At 33.5% G+C, this 13,320-nt stretch overlaps 1 protein-coding gene across 1 annotated transcript; it reads right to left on the bottom strand.

Annotated features, from left to right (window-relative positions):
- Positions 1–11,084: 11,084 nt before the first annotated feature.
- On the bottom strand, positions 11,085–12,458 carry LOC107926765 (hevein-like preproprotein). Its single transcript, XM_016857697.2, has 2 exons — positions 12,001–12,458; positions 11,085–11,409 (listed from the first exon to the last, which is right to left on the bottom strand). Exons 1-2 carry the CDS (start codon positions 12,409–12,411, stop codon positions 11,245–11,247), a joined length of 576 nt encoding a protein of 191 aa, XP_016713186.1. The 5' UTR covers positions 12,412–12,458; the 3' UTR covers positions 11,085–11,244.
- Between the last annotated feature and the right edge of the window lie 862 nt (positions 12,459–13,320).

Raw genomic sequence — 13,320 nt, 5'->3', positions numbered from 1 at the left:
CGCGCAAGATCTTCGAACAACACTACCCCTCGGAACAACCGAAGAAATTCCCAGCCGTGGCGTAACAATGAACGATCCAGCAACCAATCCTCCTACTGGCAAGACAACAATCGCTCATCAAATAGGCGCAGAAACAATTCTAATTCGGATGTTCGCTGCCAATTATGTAAAAAAAACATGACATGAAGCGGATGTTTGTCGCTCAGCCTCGCACAACTATTATGAGGCTAAGGCAAATTTTGCAATGACACACTCTTAAAATCAAAACACATGGCTGGTTGACTCTGGTGCATCGCATCACATGACTTCCGAATCTCATGATATGCCTAAATATTTTGGAAATGATGATATTACTGTTGGCAATGGTATGAAAATTCCGGTAACTCACTCAGGCACAACACACTTACAAGCATCGAATTTTGTTTTTAAGCTTCCTCACACTCTTTGTGCTCCTGAGCTTAAACGCAATTTAATTTCGGTTTCACAATTTTATCATGATAACCAAACATCAATTGAATTTTTCCCCTCTTACTTTTGTGTGAAGGATCTCACCACGAAGACACTATTGGTGCACGGACGGAGTAGAGATGGATTGTACGAGTGGCCTAGCCGATCACCTTCACAACCCACAGCCTTCACTGCCCACCACACCGTGCCAAATACAGTCTGGCATCATAGGCTAGGTCATCCAAATTTAAGATTTTTCAATTTTATTTGCAGCAAGTTCCAGTTATCAGTTTCAAACAAAAACAATTTTACGACTTGTAATTCTTGTCAATGCAATAAATCCCATCGTTTGCCGTTTAAAGAGTTTTCTCTCACAAGTACAAAACCTTTGCAAACTATTTTCAGTGATTTATGGGGTCCTTCTCCAGTCCTTTCCATTGACAACAAGTTATATTATTGTATCTTTGTTGATCAATTTACCAAGTATACCTGGTTATTTACTTTGAAACTCAAAAGTGAAGTCAAAACCATTTTCCAAATGCTCAAACCATTGCTTGAAAAACACTACTCCACAACCATTCTCTCCCTCTACACTGATGGAGGGACTGAATATAAGAGCCTAGACCCATGCCTTCAAACCAATGGTATTGAACATTTAGTGAGTCCACCTTACACACCACAACGAGTAGCCACTGTTGAGCGTCGACATCGACACATAGTTGAGACGGCAAAATCCTTACTACATCAAGCTACCCTTCCTCCCTCATTTTGGTCCTTTTCTTGTCACCATGCGGTCTACTTAATCAATCGCATGCCCACTCCCTTGCTGCAGTATAAGTCCCTCTATGAACAACTACACCACAAAACACCAACCTATAATAACCTTAAAAGCTTCGGTTGCTTGTGTTATCCATGGCTCAAACCCTACGCTAATCATAAACTTGATCCCAAGTCTAAGCCATGTGTCTACCTAGGCGTGTCAACCACTCATCATTCCTACATTTCTTATGATCCTGTGAATTCCAAGGTCTATCTATCTCGTGATGTCTCCTTTTTTGAAACCGAATTCCCGTATCAAACACGATTCTGTAACTTGTTACCCACCTCCAAAATCATTGAGTGGGATATGTTTCCCACCAACAATCAAGAACATCACTCCTCAGTGCACCCAAACGAACCTGCCTTACCTCCCTCAATTCTCGAACCATGTCTGCCCCCATCCATGGTCTGCTCTCAACCAACCCCACCAACCAGGACTATCGACTCGTGTCCGGTACCACTGGCGTGCTCGATCACCCTAGGTATATCTTCTCATCCTACTGCTCCTTCATCACCAAACAACGCCTCTCACTCACACACCAAGGCAACCCCAGCCCTACCCGATAACCCAATTGTTTTATCAACACCTATTGACGAGTCAGCCTCACCCTCATCTGATACAGCCCATGCCTCGTCCCCAAGCCCCACTGCTACTGCCTCTTCCCCTCCGATACCACAACCTTCCCCTGTTATTCCACGAGTTGTCACTCGCTCCCAGAACAATATTTTCAAACCAAAAAAACCATTTAGTTGCCTTACACTTGTCTCACCTGAAACCATACCCACTACTGTGAAACAAGCTCAAAAACACAAAGAGTGGCGGGATGCTATGAAAGAAGAGCTTGATGCTTTAGCTCGAACCAGAACTTGGGAACTAGTTCCCAAAGATAACACTAAAAATATTGTTGCTTGTAAGTGGATTTTCAGGATAAAACGCAAGTCGGATGGAACGATTGATCGTTATAAAGTGAGGCTGGTTGCCAAGGGGTTTACCTAACGACCAGGCATTGACTACCACTCAACCTTCAGTCCCGTGGCCAAACAAACAACGGCACGAGTTGTACTATCCCTTGCCATTTTGAATAATTGGGTGCTTCGATAGCTAGATGTCAACAATGCGTTTCTACAAGGCGATCTTACTGAAGAGGTTTATATGTCTCAACCTCCTGGTTTTGCATCCTCTACTGCTCCGACTCATGTATGTCGTCTTAACAAAGTAATTTACGGCCTCAAGCAAGCTCCGCTGGCATGGTATACTGCCCTCACGACCTACCTGCATGAGCTCCTCACGACCTACTTGCATGAGCTTGGTTTTGCCAAGTCTAAATCTGATCCTTCTCTCTTTATAATGTGCAATGGTGCAGTCCAAATAATTGATCTGGTTTATGTCGATGATATCATTATTACTGGGACTCATACTTCCACAATTGACCGAGTTATAAACTCTCTTGCCAATCGATTTTCAATAAAGGATCTTGGGCATCTACACTATTTTTTGGGAGTTGAGGTAACCCGAACCGTTGACAACCTATATCTCACTCAAACAAACTACATTGTCGAACTGCTCAGTGCTGAGAATATGCAGGATTGTAATCCTGCTCCTACACCGATGAGCAGCACTAATTTGTTATCTTTACGTGATGGAGCACCCTCATTTGATGCTACACGCTATCGTACAGTGCTTAGTAAATTGCAGTATTTATCCTTTACAAGGCCTGGCATTAATTACTCTGTCAACAAGCTCTCTCAATTCATGCATCAACCATTCGAGCTGCATTGGAAATCTTTGAAGCGTATACTACGATATCTGCGTGGCACCACTACACTTGGTTTGAGACTTCAATCTGCGCAACAATTTGATCTGTCCATGTATGTTGACGCCGACTGGGCCGGGGATCTTGATAGTCGAAATTCAATATCAGGCAACATTCTGTTTCTTGGACCAAACCCGATCAGTAGGGTCTCCAAGAAATAACAAACCATTGCTCAGTCATCAACTGAAGCGGAGTTCAAGGCTGTTGCAAACTCTGTATCCGAGGTCTGTTGGGTCACCAATCTTCTTCTAGAATTGCGAGTTCATCAAACAGTTCCGCCAACGGTATATTGTGACAATGTCGGCGTGATTTATCTCAGTAAAAATCCTACAATCCACACTCGTATGAAGCATGTTGCTGTCGATTTTCATTATGTTCGTGATAAAGTACACCGAAACCAGCTCCATATTGTTCATGTTCATGTCAAGGATCAACTTGCAGACACGTTTACCAAACCCTTGGCAAATAATCTTTTCCAACTTCATCTGTCCAAGCTTGGAGTTACTTCGAACTCTCAGCTTGGGGGGCGTATCAGTGTAACACATGCCTGACACATGCTTAAACTTTGACCATTTCATATGGTTGTTTAAACTCACTATATCTGTATTGTTAGCTTAATTTTAGATAGTTTAAACTTTGATCTCATCTCCTAAAGAATAGGGATTAGCTCGTGTATAGCTTGTATTTATTCCTCTGTATCTTTGATCATTAAAGATAGAAAAACTAATTCCCCAATTCTCTGCTTCTTTATTGAAACCTGAATCCGAAGAGATATTAAATTTTGGTGAGAATAAGAGAACTGGGAATGGGAATTTGTTCACAGGAAACTCTCCATTCTTCGTGGAGAACAAGAAGAGGTCGCCTAATTCAAGAGGGAGCAACGAATAAGCTATGCTTTCGTTTACTTCAGGTGTAATTTTACCTTCATCTGGTGTGGTGAAATCAAGTGGGAAGTGTAGGAAAAAAGTAGCTGAAAGTTTTGGGTTTTGCTTCGTTGATTTTCTTTTTGTTTCACATTTTCCTACTGACCAAACAAAGGGTAAAGATAGAATGTTATTTTCCTCATTTTTCTTTTTGTTTTCTTTTTGTTTTGTTCTACAATTTTCAAGTTATTCTTGGGTCTCATAGTTTTCTAATTTTACTCTTTTACTAAGATTAAATGCCATCAGGATTATTGTTTCCTCTAATAGATCTAGCATATCGATTTGATTAATGCTTCTTTGTTTCAACGCTTGAGAAGCTATTAAAAGATCATGCTGGAAAATATGCGACTGGAGATGAAGTTTCCATGGTTAGTTTCATTCTCTCCTGTTTATACATGCCTTTGAATTAATGTGGTTTGATTTTTTTATTTATTTTTATTTTTATTTTTATTTTGAGGGGGTGCTTCCTGCAGCAATATGTGATTAAGAAAATGTAAATCAGGCATCATCTAGGTGCCATTCTACCCCTAAACTATATATGCCTTTGGATTTCAGATGAAATGAGTTAGCTATAGATCTAAGTTCTGTTTGACTTAGCTAATATCATCTTCTGTTTCTTGTTATAAAACCCTTTTAGAAGTTCACTCCTAATGTACTGTAGAATAAGAAATATCTGAAACTATTTATTTTGAAATGTTCTGAATAATACATAAATATGACCTGTTGACTTTGTTTGCAGGCAGATCTATTTCTAGCACCACAGATTCTGGCTAGGATTGAACGATTCAATGTTGACATGGTAATCTGCTTATTCCATTAACTACTAGTTTCTGCATCCAATTGATATTTGTTCACTTCTAACTCATTTGAAGTTGCCATTCCTCTCCTCACACTCAAACGCAGGCATGTATTCTTGGCTTTTCTATTTGCTCTTATGCTTCTGAATTTTTTGTGAGTTAGAGGGAGAAAGATTGCTTCATATATCATCATCCTCCTAAGATTTTTCAATGACACCAAATAAAATTTTTAGCTCTTAACTCAGGTTTCTTTTTTACTTGGATTTGTACACACACATATATCACATTATGCAAAAGACACATATATCACAAAATTACTCTCTTTCTTAACTTTTTATATTATATAAATATATGTTTTATAAGATTAGCTTTAGCTCTCAGTTTTCACTTTCACATTGAGTTATTTGAGCATTTTTCATATTTCTTTCTAATGTGGGACAGATTTCATTTTCTTAAAAAGAAAAAAATTATATTGTTTTTGTTGCCTCAATCCTATTTATTTGTCTATTTAACCTCATTGGATATAGAGTCTATGTTGTCTTTTCTTTTCAGTTTTTCCATTTTAGATTAATAGTTAAACTTCAAAGTGGTTCTGCTTCAAGTTAAAACAGTGGGGTTTCTTACATTGATCATCTTAAGTTTTTAGAAAATATTTTTCCTGTTGATTTGGATTTTTTAAGGTTATTTTTCTTTTTCCTTTCTAAAATGCTTTTTTTGGATGATTTAATGAATATGGCAGATTAAGCTTTAGAAATCCATGATTAACTGAGGACTTTATATTGGGTCCTCGGTTCAGTTGTTTAAAATCTATATATATATTTTTTATAATATGCTATGTTATCCAGACTTAGATATGTCCTTGGAGGATCATATCCCAGTACCTTTGTTTGCATATGTGCTGGACACGGGTGCTTTAAATAAAATGAAGAGTGATTGCTGTCAACTAGGAGTTTTGATGATTATGATCATGATTGTTTCATATATATATATATTTCACCTATAGTAACATTAATTTTGTAAATATATTTTCTTCAATTCTGAAACTGCTTTAATATCTCTTATTATCTTAAAAGTTTTGTTTATCTCGGTAACCTTAATTTTGCAGCTGCTACTGAATTTTTTGAGCTTCTCTGCTTCTAGCTTTTCATCTATGGCCAGATACTCAGTTGTGACTAATAAGGTCTCAATGAAGGTTGTTGAAGAATTCATTCTAGAATAGTTGAATCTGACAAAAGGCACAAAATCTGAAATTAAGGTACCTAATTCTTTTTTTCCTTCTTAGCCATTAATCATTATTGAGTTTTGACATGGGGGATCTATGCTACTATATCTATGTTACTCTAACTCATCATTTTTTCTGAAGTGCTAATGTTTGACACTTGTGTTTGATGCATATTTGGACATGGATACGTGAACATGATCCTCCAAATATATGAAAATCCATAAAAAAGTTGAGCATACCTATGTGGGATATATACCTTATCTGAAAATAAAGGTTATACCTTTTTAAAAACCTGCTTAATACATTATATAAATGTCTTCTTAAAAGTTTGTTAGGGCTGAAGCATGCATTAGTCTACTATAATTTGCCGCATAAATGAAAATTCAGGCTGATCTAGTCTGTTGCTTGCAGCATTTGCAGGTATTTTGTGTAGTTTAAGTTGTGAACATTGGGTTTTGATTTGTCATGTGAACAAATATGATGAATCTAAAATGCATTTATATTCTTCTATTTGCAGTTAAGATTTGAAACTGAAGACAAAGCAAGGAGACTTCTTAAGTAATCTGTCATTTTTGTTGAAACCAAGGGGTTATTTTTTCGGAATTACTCCTGAAAAAGTGATTGCCAAAAACTGTTGTTTCTAGATTTGTGTATTTTCCTTCTTCTTTTTTTCTTGTGGTTACTGCTGCACCTGTTTCTGGGAGGTGATTGTGTAAACATTTTAGTGTGCTTTAGTTATTGTAAGAATATTTTTAACATTGTTAATTTTAATATTATTGTAAGAATATTTTGAATTATAATTCAGTTATCAATTTATATCATATATCTTTCATTGAATTTGAAGTATCATTTAAATTTACCGTTTTTGGTTGGATTTTATGTTACAAGAAGGATCTGTATATGGATGAAAATCGGGTGTTACAAATTTGCCAAAATTAGTGGCGTTTTTCATAAATGCCGCTAAAGAACGTACTTTTAGCGGCGTTTGTGGGTAAAGCGCCGCTAAAGGTCATGTTCTTTAGCGGCATTTGTGGTAAAAGCGCCGTTAAAGGTCATGGTCTATAACGGCGTTTGTGGGAAAAGCTCCGCAAATGTTAGCGACGCTGTCAATAGCGGCATTTTTTGCGGCGTTTGTCGAAGCACCGCAAATACTTTTAGCGCCGCTAAATACCTGTTTTGGTGTAGTGAGTCCAAATATCTAAAGGTATAAAGCCAGTAAGGGTGCAAATGAAGTAGTTTTGCAAAAGCGAAATAAAAATATAAATTTTTTCGCTAAGTCTTGGCATTGATTATAAAAAGATATAATATTATTTTGTGGTGGATGCAATAACCTTTAGATATATTATTTTGACAATTCATAAAAGATTTAACTTGCGTCTAATGGTTGTTGTTATAACCTTTTATGAACCACTATATAGTAAAGTTTATATTAAAATCCTTGAAGGATTTAGAATACTAGTAGCATATTGAAATTCTCGGGAAATTGTTCATTTATATGAATTAAAATAATTTGAACATATGTGGTAAATAGTAGTTGAAGGAGGACTATAAAATGATCCAAAAATACCAATTTGTGTTTTTATAGAAGAATCATGATTAAAGTTTGCTATGATTATTGTTGAAACTCTTGAAGATATCAAAATATATTTTCCCCAAATTTTCCCTCACTCATGACTTTCAAAAGAATGGTGATATAAATGCTTAACAAATACATTCAAATAGTCATTTGAAAAACTAGTATTCAAGATTGAATACGTAGAATATGAGAAAGTATGTGATGTTTTCACAAAGGGGAGTAATACGTGCTATACTCTTTTTCCCTTAACCGAGGTTTTGTCCCATTGGGTTTTCCTAGTAAGGTTTTGTCCCATTGGGTTTTCCTGGTAAGGTTTTTAATGAGGCGGCATATTATGCGTATTATAGATATATGTACTCTTTTTCATTCACTAGAAGTTTTTTTTCCCACAGGGTTTTTATCTTAGTAAAGTTTTAACGAGGTACAATATTATCTACCAATGAACATCCAAGAGGGAGTGTTATGAATATCTTATTAATAGGATATCCATCAAGATCAAGATAAGTTTTGATGTACTTTAAATTCTGGTAAGATCTCTACATTATACTTCTTATGCCTATAAATAAAGAGTTTGGAGAAGCTTTGTAAATATCCCTATTGATCAATAAAATACATTCTCTATTGCTTCGCATATTTTTTTTTTGTTCTTTACTCTTTGTCTATTTATTTTATAACATTGAAAACTTTTTATCCCCTGATAATGTCAGTCAATTTGTTAGTATGATATTGAAATTCATTAATTTTAATTAATTTAATCTCCTAAAATTTAAAATTTTGTTTTATGTTTCAAAATTAAAATCAACTCAAATAACTCATCTTTAATCTAGAAACATAAAATAGAATTTTAAAGTTTAGAAGGAGATTAAATTAATTAATTTCAATATTATACTAACAAATCGGTTGGCATTATCAAAAATAAAAAAAGTTTCAACAATTTATTTAATTGATTTTTATGTTTCGAAATTAAAAAATTCAATATTAAATTTTTTTTAGGTAATGGGATAAGCAAGTACAATTTGATAATGTATTTTTTTTAGTTTCTACCACATTTTCACTTGAACCCTTTTTTTTTTTACCATGATCAATATTTTAAAAAAATGTATTTTTTTGGGTGACCGAAATGAAAGCAACCTAGAAGTTAGGTGATCAAAATGAAAGTATAAATATGATGTGATGTGTACAATCAATCATTGTTAGATATTTAACACTTGAGTGATTAAAATGAATGTATCCTAAAAGTTGAGCAACGAAATTGTAAAAATTTTATTTTGAATAACCAAATGAAAGCGTCCTAAAAATTAAGTGACCAACTAGATAGTTTACCCATTATTAAATCAAAAGTCTTATAGTACTTAATAATCCCTGTAGTTAAACGACATTGACAACTCACGAACTGTTATCCTGTAAAACCCCTTCACCTCTTAATTTAGGTCCCTATAGCTCTCATTCTCGTCATTATCATTAATAATCCTTTCAAAATTTTCACTTTAAATAAATAATTTAGGCAAGTGTGGTCCATTTTGCTCAGAACCCATAATATTATCATTAATAATCCTTTCAAAATATCTTGATATTTTGAAATTATTTTAAAAAATTATCAATGAAATTATTATCTTTAATAGTTTTCTATAAAATTTAAATTTCTTTTGACTGTATGATCTTGAATCTTCCGTGTTAAGCTAAAAGTAAAAAACAAAAAAATCCTTACAATTACTTAAATTAATTAATTTTTTCTTCCATGCCAAACAAAACTCTTAATCTTTTTCATCACTTATTTACCCAAATGAAAAATAAGCAATTAATTTAATTAACTGCAATGATATTTTCCTTCACTTTTAGTTTAGCATGAAAAATTCAAGATTATATAATCAAAAGAGATTTTAGTTTCATAGACAATTATTAAATATGAATCATTTGAGTTGATTTCGTTAATTTTAAAATTTAAAATGAGATTAAATTAATTAATTTTAATATTATAGTAATAAATTGGTTGACATTACCAATAGGTAAAATTTTTTCAACAATTTATTATGATGTTTTAAAATTTAAATTTTAAATATTAAAAAAATTAGAATTTCTACAATTGAAAATTTTGTGTACTATTTTAGTTTCTACAATTTTTCCACTTTAATCATTGATTTTTTTTACCCCAATCAATATTCTTAAAAAGATATTTTTTTGGGTGACCAGAATGAAAGTGTGAACATGATGTGCCGTATATAGTTAACCGCAGTCAAAGATTTAATACTTGGGTGACCAAAATGAAAGTACCTTAAAGATTAGGTGACCAACTAAGTAATTTAGTCTTTTTAATTTATGATGATGTAAAAGTTACATATTGCCTACATAACATATTTGATAATTACAAAATTAGGAGAGAGAAAAAGGGTTAACAGAATTTGAACTTGTTTCACTTAAGTGCCATACACGAGGTTTAACCTCTACTGAGTTTTAACATATCAACAGATTCAGCATACTTTCATATCTATTTTTTTTCCTTTTATGATCTGACATGAGTTACATCACTTTTCAGCCAAATTATTGGTGGGTTTTATCCACTTTGAAAGTGGATTAAATGCTATTCCTAGTCATGAAAATTGTTAGGTATAATCGTATAAGCAAAATTAATGAGTTCTTAATTACCAATTAATTTGTTGAATATAAGAAACATATGATTTGTGTTTTTAATGTTACGTACCAACAAGTCATGATAAAATGTTTGAGTAAAATATTTTATGTAAATGTTGTTTTGATATATGGTGTTGGTGTCATATCAGTATTAATTATATTAATTAGTATGTATCGTTTCGGTCTTAAATGGGTATCAAGTAATTTACGTTTTGTTTTGGTTAAAATTTTGATGTGCTTCCTTCGTTTCAATCCATTTCGGTGTGTACCTGCCAATTCCAATCCGTACAAAATTAAAATATAGTTATTAAATTAGATTATCGAAAATAAATATTAATTTTAAAATTTATATTTACATAGAACTATATTTATATATATGAATGTAATTAAGATATATGATGTATAATTTATTAAGAAACTAAAAATTAAACTGTAAATATACATGTAAAAATATTTAAATATATTATAATTTATCGAGGAATTAAAAATTAGACTACAAATATATATGAAAAATATTTAAAATTATCGATAAACTTGAAACGATACATCAAAACATGGTGATATTGATACGTATCAATATCAAAACTTTTTATATACATTTATGTATAAAATACTAATTACCTTACTTACAATATTAAGCGACATAGAGAGGTGATATTTTCTTGACCGTGTGCAATTTACACCAATCATGTGGTAAGCTACATAGATGTTTCAATAAATTTAAGTTTGTGGTAAGTATATTTTTATCATTCATCGACACTATGAACAGATATTTAGATTCACCAATAAATAGTAAATGTATAATTAATAATAATTAAAATTGCATCTAACAGTATGTAATTCTTGACTAATCAGCAATTGTTCAAACTCGTATTTATTATTGGATTGGCAATTCAAAAATACTTTATGAATTTGCCCCTTTTGGCTTTTTCTCTTTATCAAATAGGTACATAAAATTGTTTTATTTGGTTATAGGAGGGAGTTCTCTTATTCTTTAATTTTAAGAAAAGCTTGAATCTCAACAGGCGACAAATTGGTAATCCACCAGAAGGTGGCCTCGGGCATGGCCTCTGCCATCAGTGTCAATCTGCTGGAACACGGCTACATCTAAATCTAGGCCTCCGTTGCTGCACTGATCCACAATTCTTACTGTTACTTGTGCTCTTGTAGCTCTATTTGTCACCTGCTCATCATAACCAATATTAGCTTATTATGTATCATAGCTCTTAAACTCAACCAGACATGATTGAGATGGTGTTGAAGTAATGGTCAGCATGCAGCAACCAAGACTATCGAAGGCACTACATGCAGAAGCTGCTGGTTCTTCTAGTCAGCAAGCTGTTTATGTTTCATTTTGTAATTTTAAGTTAGAGTAATGTAACTTAGTTGCTTTATAACTATGTTAGGTTTATGCTTGATGTAATTTTGATGTTGATTGAGCTGATAAATCAGCTTTGTTTATTTGTTCAAGCTAATTAGCACAAGTTACTATGTGTATTAGTGGTAGTAGGTGAAGTTTAGGTCAACCTACTGTTTTGTCAAGATTGTAAACTTGTTTATGTATTGGCTTTGTGCCATTTTCAGTTTAAGGAATGAATTCAACAAGTTTTCATCCATATGCTCTCCATTTTTAGTTTTGCTTCAAAATCTATTTGAGTTTTCTGCTTTGTTTCTCCTGCAAGTCACGAGACTTGCTAGACAAGCATTCTGTTGAAGCTTGCTGCTGTTGCACTTAGATCCAACAGATGGTGAAAGAAACAAATTGAAAACTAACCCTTAAGCATCTTCCACAAGATGCTTGGCCACGAGGTCCGACCGGTCCGCAGAAGGCGGTCCATCCATACTTCTGGCGCCATGCTAAGGGCTTGTTTGCATCCCAAGTTGAGCAGTAGGCACTTACAGCATTTAGGTTCCATCCATTTTGTGCAGGGTTGTAGTAATGGTAGGTAGCTCTGACATTGGAGGCACTTTCACCACCGCCGCCACTACCACCCCCACCCCGACAGTTACTTTGGCAACCTCTAGAAGGTGAACAATAATCATCTGTGGTGCCACAATAACCAAACTGGCTGCAACAAAGGTTGTTAGCACAAGTCCGGCCACCGGCTTGGCGCCCACACTGCTGGGAAGCGGCAGTAGCTAATAAGCATAGTAAAGAAACAAGGGATAGGCTTAGATTACCCATTTCAGTTTTGTGTAATTTTCATGCTTAAGGCAGTTCAATGGTGTTTGAATTTATAGGAAGGGTTTACCGAATGGCATTTAATACGTTTGGCATTGAGGGTCGTGAATTTCTACATCATAATAATACCTTTGAATTTCTACAACGAGAGTAAAAAGAAGGCAACTGAAATGTGTCATCGTACAAATACTCGGCCTTTATGGTCACCAAAAGATGACTGTAAGGAAAATAAAGATTTTTTTTTCTTTGAAGAGCAAAATAATAATAATAAAAGTTATGGAAAGAAAGAAGCATACTTTATTCCTTCAAAAAAAAATTGTTTGCGAACAACATGCAATATCATAAAAAACAGTTTACTCTTTTATTTAATTTACAATGATTAATTTTTCTTTTTGTGTAAAAAATAAAATACAATCAACTCTTATTATAGAGGCGTCCAAAGTATTTTTTCTTAATCTTACTCATCTATTAATTCCATATCACTTATATAAATTTTTTCAAAAAATCATTATCATCACTTAGGAACACATGGATAAAATTTGTAATAGAATGATAAATTTATATATTTTTTAATATATAACGAATAATTTTTTCAATATTTATTAAATAAAATAAAATATACTCCATCCAATATAGGAGACTAATACTATTACCCATCTAACACCCCAAACAAACATTATCATCATCTCTCAAATCTAAATGCATCGCCAAAACGCACCATTGAAGCATAAAAAGATAAATTGAATTAATCTATTAAATTATTAAAGGGTAAATTATCAAGTTGGTCGCCTAATTTTTAGGTCACTTTTATTTTAGTCATTTAGAATGAAATCCTTGTAATTTTGTCATCTAACTTTCAGCACTTTCATGTTAGTCACCCAAGCGTTAAATCTCTAACGACAGTTAACTGTA

The sequence above is a fragment of the Gossypium hirsutum genome, chromosome D11, assembly GCF_007990345.1.
Source record: "Gossypium hirsutum isolate 1008001.06 chromosome D11, Gossypium_hirsutum_v2.1, whole genome shotgun sequence".
NCBI lineage: Eukaryota > Viridiplantae > Streptophyta > Magnoliopsida > Malvales > Malvaceae > Gossypium > Gossypium hirsutum.
Note: the sequence above shows the minus strand (reverse complement) of the source record. Positions and strands in the feature narration are given on the sequence as shown.